This window comes from Rutilus rutilus (genome assembly GCF_951802725.1).
Source record: "Rutilus rutilus genome assembly, chromosome: 20".
NCBI lineage: Eukaryota > Metazoa > Chordata > Actinopteri > Cypriniformes > Leuciscidae > Rutilus > Rutilus rutilus.
In genome coordinates this window covers 12,352,147-12,376,841 of record NC_140225.1, presented here as the reverse complement: position 1 = coordinate 12,376,841, position 24,695 = coordinate 12,352,147, and the positions used below count along the sequence as shown (strand labels likewise).

Genomic DNA, 24,695 nt, shown 5'->3' with positions numbered 1-24,695 from the left:
CCGACCTCCACGGACCCTGCACATACAGCAATTCTATACAGACTTTCAAGGAATCCTTGAAAGATATAATGGGTTCTTCTCAATGGACTCTATTCTAAGTGTTATAAGAACATGTTTTACCTAGTGCACAAAATCAATCAAATCAAAAGATTTTTGATAGACAAACAACCCAAATATGAAAATTCTGACTTTATTCTGCAGAACACAACAGATTTTAAAGAATGTTGGTAACCAAAGAGTTTTGGTACCCATTGACTTTCATTGTATGGACAAATTAACATGGAGACATTTCTTAAAATATCTTCCATGTTCCAAAGAGGAAAGAAAGTCATACAGTTTTGGAATTACATGAGAGTGAGTAAATGCTGGCAGAATTCATTTTCATTTTTACATTTATGCATTTGGCAGACGCTTTTATCCAAAGCGACTTACATTGCATTTCAAGGTACACATTTACATTCTTATCAATTCTTGCTTTCCCTGGGAATCGAACCCATGACCTTGCAAGCGCCAACGCTCTACTGTTTGAGCTACAGGAAAGCTACATGATTTTTGGGTGAACTTACCCTCAGCTGTGGGCAACTATTTGCTAATAGGTGGTTTGCAGTCACGTGATTGTGATGACGCGCGAAATTCAGATGGAGGGCAGGAAGTGAAGAGCGGAATGGACGAGATGGCAGAAAGTCCGTACTGGACTACTTTTGACGCTATTACAAGAGAAATATACAACAAAAAAAGCGATTTTTCAACTGAATTGAAAGATTTTGCCTGTAACGTTACGAGTTTGTCTTCAGTTACAGGGGTAACTTACAAACTCAAAGAAAAGAAGAAACAATTACTTTGACTTTACAAAGTTCAGAAACTGGTACGTTACACAAACATAGCCACATAAGTTAATTCACCTTTGACAAAGTGATCACTGCACACACAGGCATTTTCCGACGTAGGTTTGCAAGCCATTTTTTTCCGGCGTTTTTCGGTCAATTTCTTGCCTTTTTCCCCCTTATGAACAACAACTTTTGGTACTCGATAAAAACTCCTCGTGGTTTCATCGATTTGAGCAACCATAAACGACGCAAAACATAGGCATTTTGAGTTTGTTATAGTGGTTCTAAATGTAGCAAATCACTTCCTGCCCTCCATCTGCATTTCGCGCCATGGCAACGCAGTGAGGTGACGTCATATGCAAACAAGCTATTCCAAAATTGTTTGACATTTGGTTTCACACTATGTGTGTTTATATTAGTGCTGGGAAACGACTGATCGCATCCAAAATAAAAGTTTATGTTTACATAATATATGTGTGTGTATCGTATATATAAATACAAACACATGCATGTATATATTTAAGAAATATTTGGATATATACTGTATATATATATATATATATACACTGTAAAAAATTTCTAACCCTCCCAAATCAAAAATTTCAAGTGACCGATAACATCTACATTTTTCAATTGGCCCAAGTGAAATTCTGTAAATTATAAAATTAAATGTACAGATTTTCACTTGGGCCTATTGAAATTTACAGAATTTCACTTGGGCCAATTGAAAAATTTAGATGTTATCGGTCACTTGAAATTTTTGATTTGGGAGGGTTAGAAAATTTTTACAGTGTATATATAAATATATATATATATATATATATATATATAGAGAGAGAGAGAGAGAGAGAGAGAGAGAGAGAGAGAGAGAGAGAGAATTTATATTATATATAAATATATTTTATATATAAATAAAAAAAATCTTAAATGTATGCATATGTGTGTAGTTATATAAACAAAATAATTATACACAGTATAATACATTTACATAAATACACTGTATATGTATCACGTCTGTTTTGGGTTTTGTTTCATGTTCATGTCTCTTCTTTTGTAGTTTCGTTCCTGGTTTCTCCCTTGCCCTCATTTGATTTTGCCATGTGCCTCCCCTGTTTGTGTGTCTTGTTCTGGTTTGGTCATGTGGTTCTACAGTTCTGTTTCCTCATTGGTTTATTGTGTTCAGGTGTTTCCTGTTAGTCATTAGTCTTTGTGTGTATATATAGCCATCATGTCCAATTGTTTCTTTGTCTAGCTTTGATGTTGTAAGGTTCAAGTTCATGTTTGATTTCAGGATTATTTTTCAGTTTATGTTTGAAGTGAAGTTATGGTCATTGTTGTGTTTTTTTGTATTAGTTTCATGTTTACGCCAATAAACTGCACATGGGTTCTCTACACAACCCGCCTTCAGTGGACTCCATTGCAATATGATGGTTATATGATAAGTACAATGTGAATCTAACTAAAATTAATTATTAGGTGGAGGGACTCTTATTTGATAGAGCATTTGATTGGACAAAAATCTGTGTAGTGCTGAATGAGTCGTCAATATTTTTGGTCTGTTTTCCTGGAAAGATTCGGATGTTAATCAAAATGGCTCAAAATGAAAAACGGGGCTGAAGGCGCCTAAATATGGTCTACAATCACATATGATTGAAGAGTAAATAGGTAGCTGTAATAAAGCTATACTTCACATTGCATAAAATTGCTGACAAAACAGCTCTAGTTTGAATGGAAACATTGAAATGGAAACAGGAAAAACTGAAAAGATAAAAGAGACACAAGGTCAGTCAGCATTGGTAGCCTAATCATTTCTGTGTGAGAGAAATATTGGTCAGAACATGTAACAGTTAAGCAGGCTCTGGAGCACAAAGGGTCTGACCAAAGATAGTCATCTTCATTCTACTACTTGTAGGTCATCTATCTTAGAAAAGGTGAAAGAATGGATTAGTTCAGCACTGCCAATTCAGTAACATGAATAGGTTTGATAAAGAACAAATTCATCCATCTATGCATGCATTCAAAATAACCACTGAATAACTCACACAAGTCATTAAGCTATATTACTGTATCATCTTAATATACTGGCAACAGGCACAACAAAAAGTAGCCAGATAGATGGAAAAAGGAGTTGAGGAACCAAATGTTTTATCAGTAATGTTTTGAATGAAAGACAGGAACCAATTAAAGACATGTCTATTAGTCCACAAATATGGTCAAATATCCAAGCATCTTTGGAGCAGTTTGGTTCAGATTTGGAGTTCTGGACTACGGTATATAATATAGACAAAATAAAGATCCTTGCACCTATTAAGTAGATTAAATCCTTTTCACTAAAAACTGTCGTTTCCTGTAATCAAGTTTTCAAGAAGAATTTTTTTAATACTTAGATGAAATGTGACTTTCATGGTCACTGCAGCAGATTCAAGCCTACACTTTGCATGTTACTGGCAGCATGAAGACTTCCCATGCTGATTAGATTAATGCTCATTAAATCTTTATAAGTAATTCCAAATGGTGCGCTTTCAGAACAAAAATCTATTACCCCGCAGAGGAAAGTACTGTGATTTAAAACCAACACAACCCCTCAGTCCCATCAGATTTCAGTTAACGCATAACTCCCCTGCCGAAGATCAAACTATTCAGGCATGGTCGTTTTGCGGATTATGGTAAAATATGCATCTTTTGCTTTCGCATGCCTTCGGAGTTTAGCTGGACAGCAGTTTCCAGTGATGCTACAGTAAATGAGAGATTACAGCGCCTGTCAATGGTTTGCTTCTCTGTTTTTCAAGAGCGCCATTTCTCACTGCTTGATCAGAAAGACAACAGAACAATGTCAGGTGATCCACCAGCGTGAGATATGCCCCTAGAATGACCCACTTACATTTTCAGTTGAATCGACAAGATAACATTTCTAAGCCATATTGAACCACAGATGGCTGGTTTGGTGGATCGATGGCACTACATCAATACATCTTCATATCTGCAGGATACAGGCATCCAGAACATTATTAAGCCTATAGTTAGGAAGCACAGCTGGTGCTATAGTTTGAAACAGTGTGAATGACATTATTTTGATTAAGAGCATCTTACAAAAGAAAATCAGCTTGAGGCTTTGTAGAGAATATAGAATATATGTGTTGAAGCCTGAATATTACTTTGAGAACATTTATGTTCTTAGCAGCAAGCCCGTTATGTTCGTAACTAGCAGCATAAAACAGCTCATCAGGGGCCTGGTTTAAAAGAAAGAAAAAAAAAGAATTTAACAAGGTAAAACAGTACCTCATGTTGCGTTATATGAAACATCCTGCGTCCAGTCCTCTGGTGTAAGAAGTAAATGCTTTTCCAATGAAGAGCTGATGTTTCTGGCCTTTATCTGCAGATGCTGCTTTGACTCAAGTTCTTTGTGAATCTGCAAGGAAGAAACTCAAGACCTTTTTCTCTTTTTCTCACAGACAGCACAAGTCAATTCACACCGAACTGAATTGGCAGTTGCTCCACTGACCTGTTGCAGTTTACTTTGCAATTGACTTGCTGTGTTACATTGGTTAACACTACTAGAACACATCCTGCACTATTCTAAAGCAATGCATGAGTCCAAAAGTGTAGGTCATTTAACTGGCCTACTTGTACTTGCTTATATGCTTACCTCTACATCAGGGTTTCTCAAACTCGGTCCTGGAGGGCCACTGTCCTGCACAGTTTAGCTCCAACCCTGATCAAACACACCTGAGCAAGCTAATCAATGTCTTCAGGATAACTGAACATTTGAATGAACTTTGAACAACTTTGAATGTTTCTAAAGACATTCATTACATTAACATAGTGACTCGTTTAGACCTTCTTCCTTGTTGCTAAGGAACTGAAACAACCTTATTACTGTTATACAAAACTAGAGGCTCATTGTCATCTCACTGTGTTAATGTTTGAAGTACAAGTGAAATCCTTGGAGAACTCATGATGGGTCAAGGTTAACAAACCTTCCTGTTATGACTGGAAAGAGGAGAAAATATCACAGACAATAAAAATGCAACAAGCACACAGCAAGTGCAGGATGGTCACTGGAGGGACTCTCAAGTCTAAATTAACATATTAACAGTGGCACATGAACAAGCATCAGTTTTGTTTTTATCACATATTTTTGTTACTTTGATATCATAATTGAAATGTCTATTCTGTTCTGTTTGACATTCTGTTCTGTCTGTTTCTGTTCATGTTGGAGATTAGGTATAATTTAAATCAGAAAAGGGTTCATGATTACTGGATATCTTCAAAATCAATTTGATAGGGATTGCTGGGGAAGATGGCATTTCAACAAACAACATTTTCAAGAGAAAAACACTTCATTTACAGATGGATGGATGGATGGATGAAAGGCAGTCAGAAAAAAGGTACAGCGTTCTGCTCCTGTTTGGAGCTTAATATAACTTTATTGCAAAAATACAAGTTTTATTTCTAGCACAGCATTTACATCAAATCTGAATCCATCTGTACTTAAGGTCAAAGACTGAATAGGCCTATCTGTACACACTTATATATACAGCCTTGCTTTTTTGCCATATCTGTTTGATTATTAATTAAAGAAAAGGGTAAATCAGTCACAGATTCATGTTCTGTTAGTAATCATCATGCCAGGGCAGTGTTGCACTGCATATTGGCCAAGCAAAAAAAAAGTGAGAATTCAACGCAGAGGCACTCCGATTCATCATTAGGTCCTGATTTACATGCAGAACTGTTCTAGCGAAATAAAAATAAGAGAGCATGTGATTGGTTGAGGTATTTGACATGCTCTACAATTTATGAAAACAAAAACAAAATGTTTGGCCCTGTTTCAAGATGAGCAGGTAATACTTTGATTTCCATGAAATGGCACATTGCACCATCAAACTTGGCTAACAGCTGAAACACTTTCAATGTGTAAGACTACAGCTAAACATCTCAGGCCACAAGTTTCACCTCAACATCGTCCAAGAAATTAAATAAAACGAATATAAAAAGTATTTATTTTCCAGTGGGGGGAAAAAGTGAAATTATCTTGTTTTGAGAACTGCAATTCTTGAATTTATCACTTTTATAATAAGCATTATTATAAGGCTGTAAATCTATAAAATGGACACTGGCACCCAGTTCCATTGCCTTTCACAAGCCAAGGCACTGCAGACAGTTCTGTCTTTCTGTTTTCAACATCTCACGTCTTAAAACAACCATGAAATAGTTTTGCACTTAACAGTTAATGTAAGATATACTGTATAAATCAAAGTTAAACTGCTGCTACTACAAAACGTAAAAAAAGAAAAAGAAAAAAAAAAAGATCACAGGTGTTGGTGCTACTATCGGGCTGAACAATACTGTACACAAAAATATTGTCACAGATGCCAATGAGGTTTTTGAAAGTTGACTGTTGGTACACTGGGGGAATCTGATGTACCTCTGATTACTACACAATGACGTTACAGCCCTCTAAACGAAGTAGTTACACAACCATTGTTTTCCCATAAAAATGGGAGAAGTTACAACAGAGGAACGCTTCTAACTTAACACTTCTGAAGTGCACTAAACTTGAGTTAACATAGTTAAATTACAATCACAGAACTAAGGTTAGCTTGAAAAGCTAATTAAAAACTAAAGCGTATTTGTGCATATACGAAGCAGACACTGTATATCAGCAGGCAAGGTTTGTCAGTCTTGACGTTTTGTGTGTTCGCGTCAGTTAAGTGCTCTGTTCTGCACAGCTTTATGCTGAGATTGTGGCCAATTAAAGTGAACTTAACTCTGGAAGTGAATTAGCAGTGGAAACATTTACTGTAGGTAACAGTGCAGGGAGTGACGTCCTTCTTCCAGCGTTTAAACGCAGCAGCTGCATTTAAAATATGGTTTCAAAAAATGACCACTCCTCACTCACATTCACGTCTGAGCCAAAGCTGCCATGAAAGTCACTGTCTTTCACTTTAGCCAAAACGGCTAACAAGAACTTCCAGCTTTTTGCTGTGTAAAGAGCTTCACAGAATGGGCTTACTTTTAAGACAGAGAATGAGTGCGTTGAAGGATGCATCTCCAGTATGACTCAGCTGGTCATCCTGTAGTGGTTCATTTGGGCTCTGCAGGTCTGGCAGTAGCTTCTAGTTGGCTCAGCAGGGCTCTGCTTGCACAGCCCGCAGAGATAGACAGGAGGACCACGGGGCATTCCACCACGTGGTTCTGTCCTGGGGAAGACATGAGTGTCCCTACCAGCCCTCCAGTCCCTCTCAGGGGGCACATCGAGGCGGAGGGGTTGGGCTGGCGGCTCTAGGTGTGGGTGATGATGGCTGGAGTGATGCGGGAATGGGGTGGTTGAAGCAGAATTTTGTTTCGGATGTCTGTAAAAACCATCCATCGTCCTACTAGACGCTGTAGTGCGGTGAGGGTGGGACAGTGTGGCGTAGGCTGCGTCTGGGTAGTTCCGGGGCCCCGGGCCCACTGAGGGTCCCGACCTCGCTTGGTGCACTGGAGGCCCGGATGAAATTGACCTACGGAGGGCCCGTGGAAGGGTGCCGTAGTTCAGTGCAACGTTGTGGTAGTTTTCACAGGAGAACACTTCACCCCGGTCAAGCACAGCCAGAAACTTGTTGGCCTTTTGGCAATCTCCTGCAGAGAGCATCGAAGATAATTTGAGTAGTTGTTTAAAGCAATAAGGCATTCAGTGTAGGTTAAACTGATAATCAAACTGAATGCAACTTGTAAGATGAATCATCAAGCTCTAATTTCATTATCCTCAACCTCAAGAGTGTTTTAGGTCCTTTGACCAGTTTCACAATAGATCTGATGGAACGCAAGATCACAGACAACAACAGAGACGGCACTCTCTTGCGTCTGTGGCAGGGAGGCTGAACGAGCGAGTGGGGTGAGATGGTTACCTTTTTGTCCATGAGAGGGTCTCAGTGTCTGCTGGTGCAGGTGTGATGGAGGGGCGGGATGGTGGCGGTGGCTTGGGTGAAGGTATTGGGGCAGCGGTTCGTGAGGGAACACAGGAGGATTGTGGGAAGGAGGGGGTAAAACATGCAAGGAGGTGGTGGAGCGACGTGTGGGGGGTTGTACGTTCACATGCTTCGACATCCTGGAGACATGGGGGTCCTTTATGAAAGAAATAAAACAGAAGAATGAAAGGAATGAGTGAGTGAGGACACAACGTGAAAATAAGACCCAGCCAGACAAGGAAAGAAATAACAAGAAAAACAAAAAAAACAAAAAAAAACAATTGGTACTAAAAGAGTAGGACAATGGACAAATCAATTGTAGAAAATATAAAAATTAAAACAACAACAGCAACTTGAGCTCTAAGTCAGTGGTTCTCATACTGGAGTCCGCGGACTACTGGTGGTCCATGAAGGATTCCAACAGGTCTGTGAGATGATTGGCTGATTTAAAAGAAAATTAAATTACTAAATAAATAATATTATAACTAACAAAAACTGCTTGTCACCTGTCAAAGTTTGAAAACCACTGCTCTATGTATTGTAGTTTTATTGCATTCACTATAGTCACACCAGGTGGCAGTATTTCTCTTTCAAAATGAGTTCACAAAAACCATGATGTAGCATTTCACATATCCTGAGAGAAAGTACTTGAAAGCAAATTTTGCAGCAAATTAAATATTGCTAATGTATTTTGAGTGCATAATATGTGGTTTGAGTGTTTGACCAAGTGACTTTAAATTGTGAGACACCCACAAAGCTTCTGGATGGGGGTACGTCAGTCCGTCCTCCAATGACAGTTCCACTGAGACTCCGAGCAATTCGTCGTAGGTTCTCTGCACTGTATGATTCATCCTCACCCAGTGGTGCATCACAGGTAACAGCAGACACAGGCTGCTCACACACATGACACACTGCATTAGCATTTCATATCCTTATCCACATTAAGTAATGACAATTACTTCATGACACACATCTTACACACACTTCAGTACTATAAATGCTACTGAGACAATGCCGGTGTGCCAACTCACCTTCTGAAGAGGTTTAGTGCTGTATGCTGGCGTCCTGTAGGCACTCCTCTCGATCTCTGCTGTGGGGGTTTTAGAACGGCCAAGTGTGGCAGAGAATCCAGAGTTGTGCTTACGGGAAGCAGCGGGGCCTAGAAAAACAGTACATTTATACAACCTGAAGAGTCTCTAGAAAGGACTTCTCGTTAATTATGTACAAAATATTTATTATCATATAAATAATAATAACAATAATATTTAATATTTTTATTATTAATACTTTCAATTATTACATTTTTATTATTGTAAAAAAAAAAAATCAATTATTTGAATACATTTTTAAATTATAATAATAAATTATTAATTAATTTAAATTATTAATATTATAATAGTTAATACTTTTGCAGGTGGCAGACCTTTTCAACAGTAAATGACGACAACAACAACAACAACATTACAGGTTGTATTACAATTTTACAAAATGTAAAAGAGATATACTTTTGTAAAATATATATATATATATATATATATATATATATATATATATATATATATATATATATATAAATATAAATATATATATAAATATATATATATATATATATATGAAAGTTATGGGAGTTATATGGAACCTAAGTGAGGTCTTGTTCGAAATTACCTGATCTGCTGGCAAGCTGAGGGCTGGGTCCCAATGGGGCTCGGGGCATGCTGGGAGCCTTCAAGCTGGCCTGATAAAGTGAGTCCAGCTCAGACAGCTCCTCACAGGGTGAGCCACGTCCCGACCGCGCACAATTCTGGGAATTGTAGTATCGATTGACATTCTCGGCCCACCTCTCCACGGGCATAGGGCCGGCTGGATGCTGCTCCAGTGCTGGTGATGAAAGGGTTGGAGGACAGGGGGATGAGGGGGAGCGGAAGTCCGCTGGAGAGTACAGGGAGGAGTCCGTCACGGTAGGACTGCGATCGGGACGTTCCAGACTCCGACAGGACCAATTACGTGAGGGTGCCGGGAGTGATTTTTGACAGGCATCAGAAACGCGGCTGTGGGGTGCGTGTGTTAGGCCATGGAGAGACTGAGGTCGAGGTGGGATTTGAAGTCCTTCCCCAGAGCTGGAGTGATCAGAGATGGAAGGTGTGTGACGGGCACTGAAATTAGTTGGACCAGAGGGCGTATTGAGCGGAACCGAGGACTGGAGAAGAGCCTCGCAGCCATTCACTGCAATAACAGGCACAGTGGCAGAACTGCGTTTTTTAGCAGTTTGTACAAGAGAGTTTTCGATGGTGACGGGGTCTCTGGGGCCCCACGTGTCTGAGTCATTCTCATTCTCTGTAACAGCAAGAAGACTTGAGTTGTCCCCTGCACTGCCCTGCTGCTGAGAAAGTGTGTCTGTATGGTAGGGGGAGACAGCAGGACCGGGGGCTTCAGAAATAGGTTTATTTATAGACTGAGGTTTCATGTGGAGAGGTGACGGTGGTCTTAATGCATCTTCTGAAACGGTCTTCTCATCCTCTTCTTTAACATTAGTCAGAAGTATTTGGACCGGGACAGACTGTTCACTGAATGCAGAACATAAAAAAATAACAATGAGTTTCTGATAATAAACCGTGAACTGTGAGTCAGTATCTTGAATCAGTTCTTGATGATGTCATGCAGTATACAGACTTACTTCAGCCTCTCTAAAAGAGTGACATTACCTGGGCAGCGCGTTGCAACATGGTTTCTTACGCTAACCTGACTTTCAATCCTCCAAGTAACTTACAACAATAATGATCATTATTTTTTTTTTAAGGCAAAATGCATGATTCCTCTTCCTGTGTGCGGGGCTCCTGGAGCACACACACACACACACACACAACTGCAGCCAGCAGCAGGTACCTGAGGGGCTGTTTCTGTTCCTTTTCTTCCTCCTGTTGCTTCTGCCGCATGCGCTGCTGCAGACCTCGTGCTCTCCTCATGCACTTTTGCATCCTGCCCTGAGCGTTAGCACTGCTCTCATGCAAGGTATGCCTGAGTTTAGCTACAACGCAAACAAAACAAAACAAAACAAAAATAGGCAAAAGAAAAATGAAACAGATGCAGAAAATAAAGAGCCGAGTCATGGGGGCGCATGCAAACACATTACGGGGAACTGAAATGAAAAGGATCTTGATGTTTGACTGACTGGGTCACACAAATAGGGTTGATGGGGAACCTAATAAAATCCTTACACAAATGTTAAATTCTCTCAAGCACAAAATGATTAAATTATAATGAAGTTGACTTAAATCAAAATGATTTGTAGTTAAGCCATTGAACTAAAAGAAAAGCAAATTACCCGAGCCTAATACCGTATCTCAGTATAATTAATTATAAATAATTACAGGACAACAATACTTTCACCATCATATGAGCTGCATTCTACCCAACCCTACAGAGGCTCTGGAAAGTGAAGCAGGTAGGGGAGTGAGGTGTAGGTAACACACAGGGGCCAGGCCATAGAAGGTGTGAAAGAGAGAGTGTGTGTGTGTGTGTGCAGTGTGTGTGTGTGTGTGTACATATGAACACCCCATAAGTGACAAACCTCAGGGTATGACATACACAAGACAGACAGACAAAAATGATATTGGTAAGTAAAGCCTTTCACATTGATCACAGACAGAAAGACAGACAGCATTTTATTAACATTTATAAAAAATCTGATAGCTCTGTTTCTGGGGCTGGATTCATGAAAATATTAAAGAAGTTAGGAAGTTTCTTAAGATAAAATCTTAAGAAATTTGTAGGAAAGGACCTAAGTGCAATTCTTGCATTTTTTTTTTTTTTTTCTTAAGAAAATGACATGCTTTGGAAGACTCACTGATCAACTCAATGAAAAACACTTTGAAGGCCAAATGTTTTGTCTGCCTGCAGATTACCGTAATAATCATATTAAGCAGGCACACTATTTTCATTGAATCCAGCCCCCAGATTCTGCTAGTTTAATTTCAGTTATGATCAAATATATGCTTGAGGCTGTGCATCGTGTAGTGACTAGTAGTCAACCGATAAGAGTTTCTCAATAAAATGCCTAATGTATAAATATAATAAATATATTAATATGGTCTAATGTATTAAAAGGGTTTTTTAATTATTTCAACTGAACCCACTTTTTTATTGACAATGCTGTCGATTAGGTTTTGGAACTGGCTTTTGTTTATCAGCCAGCAGGACATAGTTATTGGCTGACGCAGATCTCAACATGGTCACACATCACCAGCATTGACTAATCAAAACACAGCAGAGCGTATAGTGTACATCATTACTATACGCAGAATTCATGACGAGTCTCTACATTGAAACAGAGACAAACACACTCAAACACAGAGATGTAGAGACACACAAGCTTGTGGCAGTAGTGATAGCAGCAGCAGGCTAAGGGCAGGATTACTTACACATTGCTTCGTTAACCACAGACAGAGCGGTGGCCACCTCTCCTGCCTGTTCCAACCTCAAAGATTGGTCTAACAGAGACTCTGCCTCCAACACACACCTTTCAAAGCCTTCCCCTTTCCCTGCAGGTGACAAACATCATAGCATAGCGCTTTTCAGCACGGAAACCAGCACACCCACATTTCACACACACGAACACAAGCAGTCCCAAGCTCCAAATGTTAAACCACAGCAGAAACCCAAGAAATGCATCCGGAGACAGAGCCACTCCCTTCGCCCTTTCGCGGCATGCTGACGCCGTACCTTGGTTCTGGAGCTCGTCCAGATCCATGAACTTGCTGGGTCTGGGATTGAAGCCCAGGGCTGCCTCTTTCTCCTTTTCCTTTCGCCTCTGTAATTCTTGCTCCTTGGCCCGGCGAGCTACTTCCTCCTGTAGCTCATCCAGTTCACTGCGGCCCTCACCTGCTACACACAAACATTAAGGAATATTAAGGAAACATTCTGTGATGATCCATTGCTGCATTTACACTGTCAACCAATTCTGTTTTTCATTGACATCCAGAACACAGGCTTGACCTTGTTGCATGTATGTAAACAGCAAAAATAAAACTTTTTTGGGCATCCAACTTTCCAATGCCATCTGACTTGCAGTGTTGTTATTGTGCAGTCAGAAAACGATAACAACTGAAAATGGTTTTCTGTTACTGAAATAAAGCTGAAATATAAAACATAAACATCAGATCAAAAAAACGACCAAGTACTAAAATGACTAAAACTGAAATAAAAATGAAAGCAAAATAGAAAATAAAGTAATAAAAATGACAAAAGCACATAAAAACTAAACTTAACACACAGCACATAAACTTAACTTAAACAAACTAAAAGTTAAAAAAGTTAAAAAAAAGTTAGAATAAATAATAGTATATAAATAATACTAAAATAACAATGATTATATTTAACCCCTTGTATCTGATTCTCTTAATTCTGAAACTTTCTTCATTGTTACACAGTTGAGACAGTTAGTTGCTGTCTTAATTTTACCCAATCAGACCAAAGGTACAGGCCTTGAAAAACATCAAGCCAATTATTGTGTGATTGATCATTGCATTCACTTCAATAATCTGGTACATACGCTAATCCCTACTATTAATGTTAACAGGAAAATATAAAATAAAAATCAGATGAGTGTCAAAATATTGCATCTAAGCATTTAGATTTGCAGTGTGAAATCAGCCTAAGAGGCACATAGTTTTAATATGCAAAAAAAAAAAAAAAATAGGCAGTGATCAAACATATCTATTCTGGTCACATGGAGAAGCACAAACAGATATAGCAGCTGATATTTCTCCAGGGCAGACTCATGTTCCTCAGTTTACATAACAGATATATACAGAGATAACATTTCACAGAAAGGAACAGGATGTATTTGGCCACTGATTCCACATTCTGCTCAATACTGCTTGCTTAGTATATTAAGTAAATTTTTATGAAAACGCAAAAAAGGCATGTGACACCTAGTTTAAACATTTGGAAAGAATGATTCATACCCTAAGGTAAAGAACAGGTGAATTCACCAACATGATGGCTATGTGACGACTATAAACACACATGATCATACTGTACACACCTAAACTCATGTGACTGCTGCCCTTGACTGACGCTTTGACATCCTGCAGTAGGGCACTGCTGCTCTTGGATTTGACGACAGGTACAGTTTTCCATGACGGGCTGACTTCAGGTGGAGGGTTTTTCTTTCCTCCCTCTTGTAAGCTGAAAAACAGAGAGAGAGAGAAAGAGAGAGAGAGATGAATAATGTGCTAACAAAGATCCTTATGAATTCTGATTTTTGCATCATACCTGTGCATGCCATTACTGGTCCCCTCGCTAACAGGCATGTCTAGACTGACGGGGCTGTTACTGTTCCTCTCACTGCTCTCGTAGCCGCTCTCCATCCTCTGGATAAGCCGTGGGGGCTGCTCTGATCCTCGTCTCAGGAGTCCTGGCAGGTCTCGAAAGGTGGTTTTCTCCATGGATGCTGCCAAGTTCCCCTGAGGCCCTGTGTCTTCAGTCAACAGAGCTCCTAGCGGACTGTACCCGGCCTGCTTGCGCCGCTCCCTGCTAAAGATGCTATCAATGTTGAGAGCCTCACGACGAGGCTTCCAGGGCGGACGGTATCGCCCTCCAGAGGAGCTGGACTTGGACTCGCTGCTGGTGCTGTCGGCTTCCCAGTCTCGGGCCTTAGTGGTGGAATCAGGTGGGCAAACTGAGCCCGAGGACGATGCAGAAAGAGGCCGGTTATGGATAATGTTGCTCATGGTCTCCTTAAAGTCTCTAAGTCGACTGGAGCTGGGTTTAGGTAGGGAGCGGGGAACCTGCTGCTCTTTTAAAGTCTCGCCTGTTAGAGAGAAGGAGAGGACATATAAAAAAAAATTTTAAAAAAGAGGAAGAGGAAATGTTATTTTTTACATAACCTATTATTACTGTACACAGCCAGTAAAAGCAACAGTGATGACTAATGCAGCTCACATTGTCCAACATGCTACACTATCCTCTAATGATCTGTCAGAAAGCATCAATCCACAGACCACAGTTACAGATTGTTAACCTGGGTTCCATTAAAGTAACACAATGATCTGTTTTTATTTTGTATTGTGGTTTGGTGGCAGTATTATATTAAATGCATACCTTCACTGTGATAGCCAGCAGACAACACCTCATCTGTCTTAGAACAACGACTTCTTGAATCACCCCGGACCTCAAGTTTTCGTGGCCTGCTGGCACTTCTTTTCCGGTCCAAAACTCCTCCCTTTCTGTCCAAGACCCCGTCTTTTCTGAGAGTGTGGCACTGCACTGGATCGCTTTCATTCAAAGGACCTTCACAAAATGAACAACAACAAAAGTCATTGTTGGAGTTGTAGAGCAGCAGGGACGATTTGGAGGGGAGGGGGAACATTTTTCTGATACATTCTTTTGTAAAAAAAACAAAAAAAAACACACACTTCAGTCTGAAACATGCTATCTATCATGTATCTATCTTTCATCAAATCACAGCCTTTGCAATTTGATAACCACACTAAGCCAGGTCACGCATTATTTGTGCAGCCCTAAGCAGGACAAATTGACTACTGTATGGTTCAACACATTTAGTGTCAATATATCTAATATGGTGTCTAAACGGTATTTCAGTGTGAACGTATATAATGACGTACCTGTGGTTTCCAGGCTGCTGTGGGAGGCAGAGTCGTTGTCAGGGTTACAGATGACGGTTCCCTGGGAGTCAGAGGAGAAGTGGGAAGCCATAGACTCGTGGTGGGAGTGGGAGTGGTGTGAATGCTTATAGCTGTAGCTGTCAGTGGAGGAGTCTGTCCGTGTATCGCTAGAAATTGATGGCTCACGGCCTGACAAAACAGAAGATTTCATTCTTATCACTAAAACTACCAATTGGAGAGGTTTACATTTTTAGCAAAAAAAAGAGTGAGTGGCAACTGCTCGCATAAAACTTTAAGATATTGTGGCTGGTAGCCAGGGAAGGGAGGTGAAAGGGCATTGCTAGGTGGTTGCTACAGAATTCTGAGTAGTTGTTTACTAAGGTCAAAGATAGGTAGGTACTTTATTAATCCCACGTGGGAAATTGAAGTGCTTTAGCAGCAATACAAGAAGACCACCACAAATGTCAGCCATACACTACATGACTTTCAAAGTCATCTGATTGCTGTTCCTTTCACAGGAACCAGTTCCACTCAAAACCTAATTCCCACTTCAGGACTTTGATCACACACAGGTCTAGATTTTTAACCTGTCAAATATCTCTTAAACTCAGATTTTAGGCTTTTGATGGATATTTTCTTTAACTGTAGGCTTAACTTAAAAAGTTAATTGGTTAACTGTCACCTTACCACATATGGTGAAAAGCTGTAAATGGTTTAACACCGCAGTTATGCAATTTTACTGTAAATACTATTTGTATGTAATTTATGGGTTTTGAAAGTTACAACTATAAATTACTGTGTAATTTATAGTGAAAAACAGTAAAAAAAAAAAAAAAAGACATTGCCAGAAGTGCCCCTCATTACACCACATATTTTATTTAAATAGTTTTGCTTCCTTTATATTAAGGTTACCCTATATTATCATAGTGGTTATCAGTATATTTTAAGCTGAAAAGTAGACTTTGGTACTTCAAGTATTGGAATACTGACATCATATCCCCTAATGAAATAAACCACATACCAAGTGAATTTCTGACAACCACAGCTGCTGATTGTTTCCTGTCAAATTAAAAGGGACTCTTTTTTTTTTACAGTAATAGCCTTATCAAACTCTAAAAAATGCGTCTAAAAAGCAATGCACAGATATAATTATTATAATCAGACATGAAATATTACACATTTTGTTATGAATTAAACATTTGATGTAGTGTATAGAACTTCCCTGATGAAGGAATGAAATAAATAAATTGAGTTCTATGAATAAACTAGCCTTATGATGGTGTGTAAATACCTGAATCCTCACTGTCATAATATGCTTTAGTGTAGTGATGTAGGTCTAGGCGTGAGGCCAAATCCTGAGCTGACACTGGCGTCCCCCTGGGGTCAGCATAGAGTAGCAGCAGTGGCTGGTAATGCCCCTTTATACAGCGGGACACCACATCCTTCCACTTGGGCCCAATCTGTGAGAAAGAAAATGAGAGCGAGAATGAGAAAGTATAGTTATAAAGCAGTTCAAATAATACATTTGACAGATTTTCAAAATCGCAATCCCAACAGATCTCAACCAAATGTTACTTTTACACAAAACTAAACAAAAGCAGAGGCCAGGTTGAAATGTTCTGGATACCCTGAATAACAAAGCTGAGACTGAAACCCAAGTCCAACACTTTTCAGACGAATCTTACCGACTCCAACTTCCCAAATGGACGACTTTCTCTACGCTTCCTCCATAACCAGACAGGATGTCCGAGCGGCCGCAGTAACAGACAAGCATGAACGCAAGCGTGAACTAGTTAGCTTTAGTGTGTGTGTTTGTTTGCGGTGGACTATCATGGCGGTTTCTCTCTGTAGGCCACGCCTTGCCGCTGTCCAGCTGGGGTTGTAAACAATAGTGGGATATCCTTGTTTTCAGAGGGCTTTTGTAAGAGCTCTGCGCAGCTCACGTGTAGGTCAGCATAGCCTGCCAGACTCCACGAAAAAAGCTGATTTGTATGCAACTGTCCAGGATCCACAGTCCTGCACTGCTATTGTGAATCTAAATCCTGCATGTTCAGAACTAAGGAATGACACACCGCGTTAGTGACGTAACGCAAATTATTTATTTTTTCCAAGTAGTTTGCACAATATTGGTACCACATCAGTCATCAACCAATATTAGAGATTGGTATCAGCTGATATTGGATATTTTGGTTAGTTAATTGTGCATGCTCAGTACCTTTATTTTTACATTTAAAATCTTTGCTGTCATCTCAACCTTTACATAAACTTAATCTGTAAAAACTGCTCCATATGTAATACTTTATATTATAAAATATTGTTTTATTGTTCATTAATTTAGCCAAAATAATATAGAATTTTTGTATTTAACACTATTAATATTTAATATTTAAATAAAATGTACCATTTATCAGTTATCAGTCATTACATTACTTTTTTTATTACAGTTTAAAAGTCTATAGGAGTCTATAAGATTTTTAAAGCACTTATGCTCACCAAAACTGCTTTTTAAAAATAAAAAATACAGTATAAACACCAATACTGTGAAATACTATTATCATTTATTATTGCAAATAACTGTTTTCTATTTTAATATATTTTAAAATGTCATTTATTCTTGACATTCTTTTGTCGCTTTCAAAGTATTCTTGTATTCTTTTTAGCATCATTGCTCTAGTCTTTAGTGTCACATGATCCTTCAGAAATCATTCTAATATGTTGATTTGGTGCTCAAGAAACATTTCTTATTATTATCCATGTTAAAAACGTTTGTGCTGCTTAATATTGTTGTGGAAACTGTGATAATTTTATTTCAGGATTCTTTGACGAATAGAAGAAGTTCAAAAGAACATCATTTATCGTTTGAAACCGAAATAGTTTGTAACATTTTCTGCTTGTTTGATTGTTATAATAAGCAGATTGCTTGTCTCTTTGTCTGTCAACTGTTTGTATTATTTTGTGAAGCGACCTTGGGTTCTTGAAAGGCACTATAAAAAAATAAATATATTATTATTATTATTATTATTATTAACAATGTAAAAGTATTTACTTTTGCTTTTGGACAATTTAATGCATCCTTGCTGAATAAAAGTAAAATTTCTTTAAAAAAAAAAATCTTTTGAACAGACCAAACTTTTGAACAGTAGTGTATATTGTCGGCATGATCCAGAATTGTAATACTGGTGAATAATAATCACTCATTGACGTTCACATGAACGCTGTATCATTCCTGTCTATGTTATGACCATAATGTGCACTGATGACTATTGACATGAAGCGAGCTACTGGCAAATATACCTGCATACACACTCCTGACTGGTGAGTCAACAAGCTGCCGAATTATGTAAAACAGCACGCAAGCACTAACGGAGCAAACACACATACACTCACCCACCCACTCACCACATGCTGGGAGCCTGTGGGGCAATGCTAAATAACGAGCCAACACATTGGACTATCCCAGTTAATGATTCCACACAAACTCCCCGTGGACTGAGCAAGCAAGGAACATTAGACAAGGGCATGTATAAATAAAGCAATACGAACAACTCTGACAAACCAGCAAGCTAAGAGTAGCGTCTTTCACATTCAGCCGGATAATTACCTCTTTCACATGAGCATCATCGAAGTAAATCCACTTGCGGATTTTGGTTTGGAAGAAGAAAGTGGAGTAGTGCTTGCCGTAGTAACAGACCACGCCCACCAGGTAGAGCTCCGCCTGTTTGGCCTTGTCCTCCGTCACTCGGTAGAACAGCTACGGGTGAAACAAAGGAGGAGAGGGCGCTTATTACTCATACAGGCATACACATTCACATACACACACATAAAAGTAGATGCACGCAAAACTTACAAAGATTACGTATTTTAAGTGATCATGACATCTTTCAAAGGCACTAGAAACATCTGTGATGGAGGAGATCAAATTACCACTCTTGACCTCTAGATGCATTTTGATTTACAACAATCATTTGTTTGGGCCTGTTTAAAAAAGGTTTACATTTCACATTGAAACATGAACCTGGTACTTAGCGAAATGTTAAACCACTTAGGACACCCTGTGCCCGCCCCGTGTCCTAAGAAAGCGTGAACTCAGTGGCTTTTATGTTTGAGTCACTGTCATTGATGCAACAAGTTTGACAAGTTCTGCCTGTAATTCCCATGTGCATCACAGTAATCTCAGAGTCGCAGCACTGCTGCTTTGAGCCTGACTGCATTTATCACCATCTATATCAAAGGGTTCTGTTTTTGGCTGTGGGTTTGTTCATCTACCATCTGACTTATGTCAGCAGCATTGAGTGCAATTTGTGGGATTTTTTGACTACTGGCAGGGAGTTTATCTTACATCTCCGAGCCGCAGGACGGTGCCCAAGCTATGAATGACGTCTTCTGCCAGGTCAGAGTGGTCTGAGTCCCACACCAGGCCAATGGTGATTATCTCTGGGGAGTTCATCAGGACACGTCGGATGCGGAGCTTCTCTCCACAGTTGCCCTGTAGATGAGAAAAGAGAGAGGGCTTTTTCATACTGGAGCTTAATGAAAAACACACAGAAAGATTTACACACACTGTTACTATTAATTCTTCCTCTCCCTGCCCCAACTTACACCAGTCACCCTTACATAATTCATAATTCACAAATCACATACACACACACACATAATATGTATGTTTGTGTGTGTTTAAGTTGCATGTGAAGCATGTCTTCATCATCCCTGAGGGTCAAGAAAATATGTGTGTTTCAGATCTGTACACCTTGTTCTTGAACTTTCAAATGTGTTTAATTCATACTGAATATTTTGCTTTAGGGTTAAAATCTCAAAACATGTTTGCTTCCATTAGCACTAGGGAACAGACAGACCAAGCATAATACAATCTAATAATGTACTGATTCATTGTTGTATGAATGCCTTATATGAATATCAAAGAAATCTAACAAAATTTTGTTATATGGTTTATACTTAAAATGAGAAAAAATTGCTTGCCAAGGGGTTAAGAAACAAACTTGTTTCCCTTTGAATTAAGTTTATTCTTCTTACCCCAAATTTGACAACATTATAAATGTCTTTACTGTCACTTTTGATCAATTTAAGTTCTTGGTATAGAATTTCTTTTAAAAAGTACACATATCTTGTTTCAAGGATGTTTAGATATTTTTTGCTGGAAAGACAAAATACTGATTAAGAAAAGTATTTTTTTGCGATGTGATAAGCCGTCATCCCTTACGCACGGAAACTCTGATCTGACACGAAAACAAATGTGTGTGTGTGTGTGTTGCTTAAGAAGTTGGTCCTCCTCAGGGCCACTAGACAAATTAACATTCCACTGATTGTATCCTGTTTTGACCCAGCGATTACTCAATGGCCACCATCCTATTCAAACCCAGACAAGCACCACACACACACACACAGACACACTGTCCCAGGCTTCATTATGCCTAATTAGCACTTGATTTGATGGATCTGAGTGTGTGGTGCTGTGTAGTAATGCTAACCGGGCAGTTGCGCAGGTCTCCCACGGTGCTGGCGTTCCTCAACAGCTCTCCAAACATGTCTGGGGTGGGCTTCTCTCGGCATTCCAGCATTCGCACTGCCTGGTTACTGTAGCATAACCAACACATGTCATACGTTAAGATATCACAAGCAATAAACTGCAGCTCTCATATCTGTAATTATGGGTGAAGTGTTTGTATTTGCTGCCTTTGATTTAGTAAACAGCCTATAATTACTATATGACTTCAAATGGAATTTGTAACACTAACCTAAATAAGTGATTCAAGTGTTTGGGTGTATTTGTGTACAGTGTTTTTGTACTCAGGAGGGTGTTTCTGAGGTCATTGTCCAGACAGGTTTGAAGTTATTGTTGCAGCAGAGGTCACTGCATCTCAAAGACACTGCAACACTGCGTGCCTGGAGCAACATCACAGCTCAGGCAGGTCTCAGGGTAACAGTCTTGCCAATGTCACAATGTTACCTGTACATGCTCCTCTGAGTGAGAGTGTGTATATACACAAGGGAGACTTCGTCATCATTCCATACAATACTTTTAATATAAATATTCCCACTGACATTCAAATACACAATATTATAAAATGATCTAAAATTAAAAAATTTTTGACTGAATGAGAGCCATGTTTAAAGCTGCTGGAAAACAGCCTATATGCTCACATCTTTGACCAAACATGAGTTGAATTATATATTAATGGGCCAGTTGCTGAGCGGGATTCAAAGGCATGTCCATAAAGATCGTCTCAAAAGTTAGGAAACGTTTTATGTCTCCCTCAGATACCACGTTTTTCCAAATTATGGGATGCTAATGATAAGCTAAATATACTTACAATTCATACAGTACTGAAAAGTATAGTCCGATTTTTTTTATTTAAAACGTGTTAAGTACATTTATTATTATTAGAATATTGAATCATTCCTTTCATGTTGCGTATTGAAACCGATCAGAGCCTGCCTATGTAGACTGCACTTAACGTTCCATGTAGGCAGATCAGGCAGAAGCTTTGAGGCAGAGAATATTGCTTAGCTGAATAACTTTAAATATTTGTATTGTACTAATTTATTAATCCATTAGTTGTAATCCTTGCGACAGTACTTGGACAGTAACAGTACTCAGGTTCAGTGTTTTACACAGTAATAGCAATGTCAGCTATCGTCATAAAAATCCTCCTTAATCACAGAGTGATTCCTGAATACTGGAATATTCATGAAGCCCTTTCACTGTTGTTGTGCTTACGTCTGTTTGTTCACGGCGCAAAGTATCTGCCGCACTGGCAGTCTGAATGCAGTAATCCAGACTGCACTCGCAACTCGCAGCTCTAAAAGCAGATGCTGACAAAGTCTGACTGCAGAGGTTCAAGGGGAGCTGCTCTGCTGTGTGGCTCGGCTTCGGATCTGGCCGCTCATCACCCATGATAAAAAGCAGTGGCCAGGAGACCTAGAGTAATATTTAAGCTGGCTGTTGCCATGTGCTCTTGGCCATTGAGGGAATCTCTTTCTGTTCTGATTGATTTCACTGTGTTTGATGTGGCGCAGAGCTCATTTGCTCAGCTGGAGAAGAGTATAGGACATGATGTTTTCTGTGCCGTGCACAGTGTGGCCCTTTTTGGTCCCAGCTTTCAAAATGACCTCATTCTTTAGCATCACTCACTGTTGTGCATGTGTATGTGCTGCAGGGATGTTTTTGCTCACCACAAAGAGGTGGTGGAGATGTAGTGGACCATCTGAATGAAGGGTAAGGGGTCTGAGGAGGCTCCACAGTTGCTGCACACACACTAAATGAGAAAGCAAACAATATCTGTTAAGTAATCCTTTCTATAAAAAATGGACAGAGTGGTAAACATTACTGTATATTAAAACTAGGTGTATTAGGGTTCAATACAATAAATTAATTTACAATTGATACAATAAATTTTCTTTAGTTTTATATTACTTTCCTATGATCTAAAATAACTTATTTTTCGAGTCATTTATGATGATCTTAAAACATTATTTACAAATACATAACTTATAAAGAGGTATTTATAGCCAAATAAATACTTTAAAAGTGAGCAAAAAGACATACATCAATTGCGTATCAAATCAAATCCTGATGTATACCATTTTAGATTTTTTTTTCCCAACAAATATTCTGCCATTCAGAAATATGTCCCATTATGGAAGTTAAATACATTTCCAATGGATTTCATGCTGCCTTCAAAATAAAAGATACTTGTTAATTGTTACTACTAATTGCTTGTTAATTTAGGGGATTTACCTGTTCAAAGAGTGTCATGGCAAACTTCTGGTGAGGGATGCAGTGTTTGGCTGTGCAGATGTCCTCCTTGGTCTCATCAGAGATGTGAAAGTGGATCCTCATGAGGATATTCTCCTGCAAAAGAGAATTATTGCTAAAATATTAACACTTAGTGTGCTCCAATCAAAATCCAACTGAAGAGAAACAGCGTGTGTCCTGCATGTCTCATGTTAATTGATTCTCACTGTCCAGTGGGTGAGTCTGTGGATAACTCTTTTGGCTGAGGGTTATGGCTAAGGAAATTGGGTTATGGGGGGGATTGGTTGTGTTCTGCAGGGAAATGTTGAAAGTTCAAGCATCTGCCCTTCACCAGTGTCTCCAGTCTTGCATAACGGCCAAACAACAATAGTGGTTAAAAGGAAAAAATTTGCATTTGCACTTTGTGGTTGCAGTTCTTACTGGTCAGCACATTGTACAATGTTGCTAAACCAGCAGTCGAGAGGGGCTGAGACAGGGAGCCATTCTTTATCTTATATGTTATGATGCTATGGCCTTTAAAATGAGCCATTAGGAGGAAATTAATCACTGTGTAAAATAGGAGATGTCTCTCTCTGTGATTACAAAAGATTCCAGCGTCAAACAGGAAGGTTTACTTTTCAGTGGATCGCATCGCAGCTATCTGTACTATCAATCATCCTACCGAAAACTGACATGGAAGCAGACATGCAAGCAACAATGAAAGGAAAAGACTGAGATAGAGATATAGTTACAGGGCCAAGAGGATAACAAACATCTTCCTTCTACTTGTACTGATGGACTCAAGACACATGTCATAAGCTGAGCTAACAATGTACACAAGAAATATTTAAGACAAAGCAATATCCTCTTCAAGAAAATCTACCTCATCAGCGGAGAGTACAATGTGGCATGTGAAAGCATACTAAAGAAGATGGAAAGAGCAAGGACATGGAGGAGAATAGGAGGAAAAGCAGTGATGCTTTAAAGGGGGAGGGAAGTGAAAGAAAAGAGTGATGGTAAAGAGTCAAGAGCCCTTACGAAACACTCAGCTGCGTCATCCATAATGCCAAGCTGGAATCGCTGCTCATCCTGGAAGGTTTTGGCCAGAGCGCAGCGGAGAGCATCAGAGGGCAGCACCTTCTCACTGCTAAACTGGAACTGCGCAAAGATGCTCTGAAAAAACAAACAACAGCTTTCCGTTAATGTTAATCAAAGAGAACATTACCAACACCTTGCCACCCAGTTTCTTAAAAAAAAAAAAAAAAAAAAAAACACTCTTCACTGGGCCAGTACCCTTAAAAGGACCCCTAAAAGGTTCATAGTAGTACCTTATGTATATATATTACTACTCTAAAGCACTAATATACACTTTTTAGGGACAGATAAGGTACAATTTTTGCATTTGTTTCTAAAATTATACAGTGGGCTTTAAAAGGGCACCTGGGAAAATAATTTAAACAAAAAGTTGTACGATTTTGAAACCTTTTAAAACATGATGTTGGAAAATGAATAAGCCATGTTTAAGTAAATGATGTTACAA

General features: G+C 39.1%; 1 protein-coding gene across 5 annotated transcripts in view; it reads right to left on the bottom strand.

Annotated features, from left to right (window-relative positions):
* Positions 1-5,216: 5,216 nt before the first annotated feature.
* The window catches only part of usp54a (ubiquitin specific peptidase 54a), a 49,999-nt gene continuing 30,520 nt past the window's right edge, over positions 5,217-24,695 (bottom strand). For 2 of the 5 annotated variants that reach the window (XM_084390579.1, XM_084390577.1), the window contains exons 4-22: positions 24,194-24,328; positions 23,159-23,272; positions 22,594-22,676; positions 20,889-20,994; positions 19,742-19,888; positions 19,004-19,153; positions 16,694-16,862; positions 15,403-15,591; positions 14,879-15,067; positions 14,051-14,588; positions 13,821-13,963; positions 12,497-12,658; positions 12,196-12,315; positions 10,661-10,802; positions 9,443-10,341; positions 8,809-8,936; positions 8,531-8,668; positions 7,718-7,934; positions 5,217-7,448 (exon numbers count right to left, since the gene is read on the bottom strand). In XM_084390579.1, coding sequence (XP_084246705.1) covers positions 6,889-7,448; positions 7,718-7,934; positions 8,531-8,668; positions 8,809-8,936; positions 9,443-10,341; positions 10,661-10,802; positions 12,196-12,315; positions 12,497-12,658; positions 13,821-13,963; positions 14,051-14,588; positions 14,879-15,067; positions 15,403-15,591; positions 16,694-16,862; positions 19,004-19,153; positions 19,742-19,888; positions 20,889-20,994; positions 22,594-22,676; positions 23,159-23,272; positions 24,194-24,328 — 4,329 coding nt within the window. In that variant the 3' untranslated portion in view covers positions 5,217-6,888. Of the gene's footprint in view, positions 7,449-7,717; positions 7,935-8,530; positions 8,669-8,808; positions 8,937-9,442; positions 10,342-10,660; positions 10,803-12,195; positions 12,316-12,496; positions 12,659-13,820; positions 13,964-14,050; positions 14,589-14,878; positions 15,068-15,402; positions 15,592-16,693; positions 16,863-19,003; positions 19,154-19,741; positions 19,889-20,888; positions 20,995-22,593; positions 22,677-23,158; positions 23,273-24,193; positions 24,329-24,695 lie in introns of those variants that run through there. The other 3 variants (XM_084390578.1, XM_084390580.1, XM_084390581.1) reach the window with 3 other exon arrangements.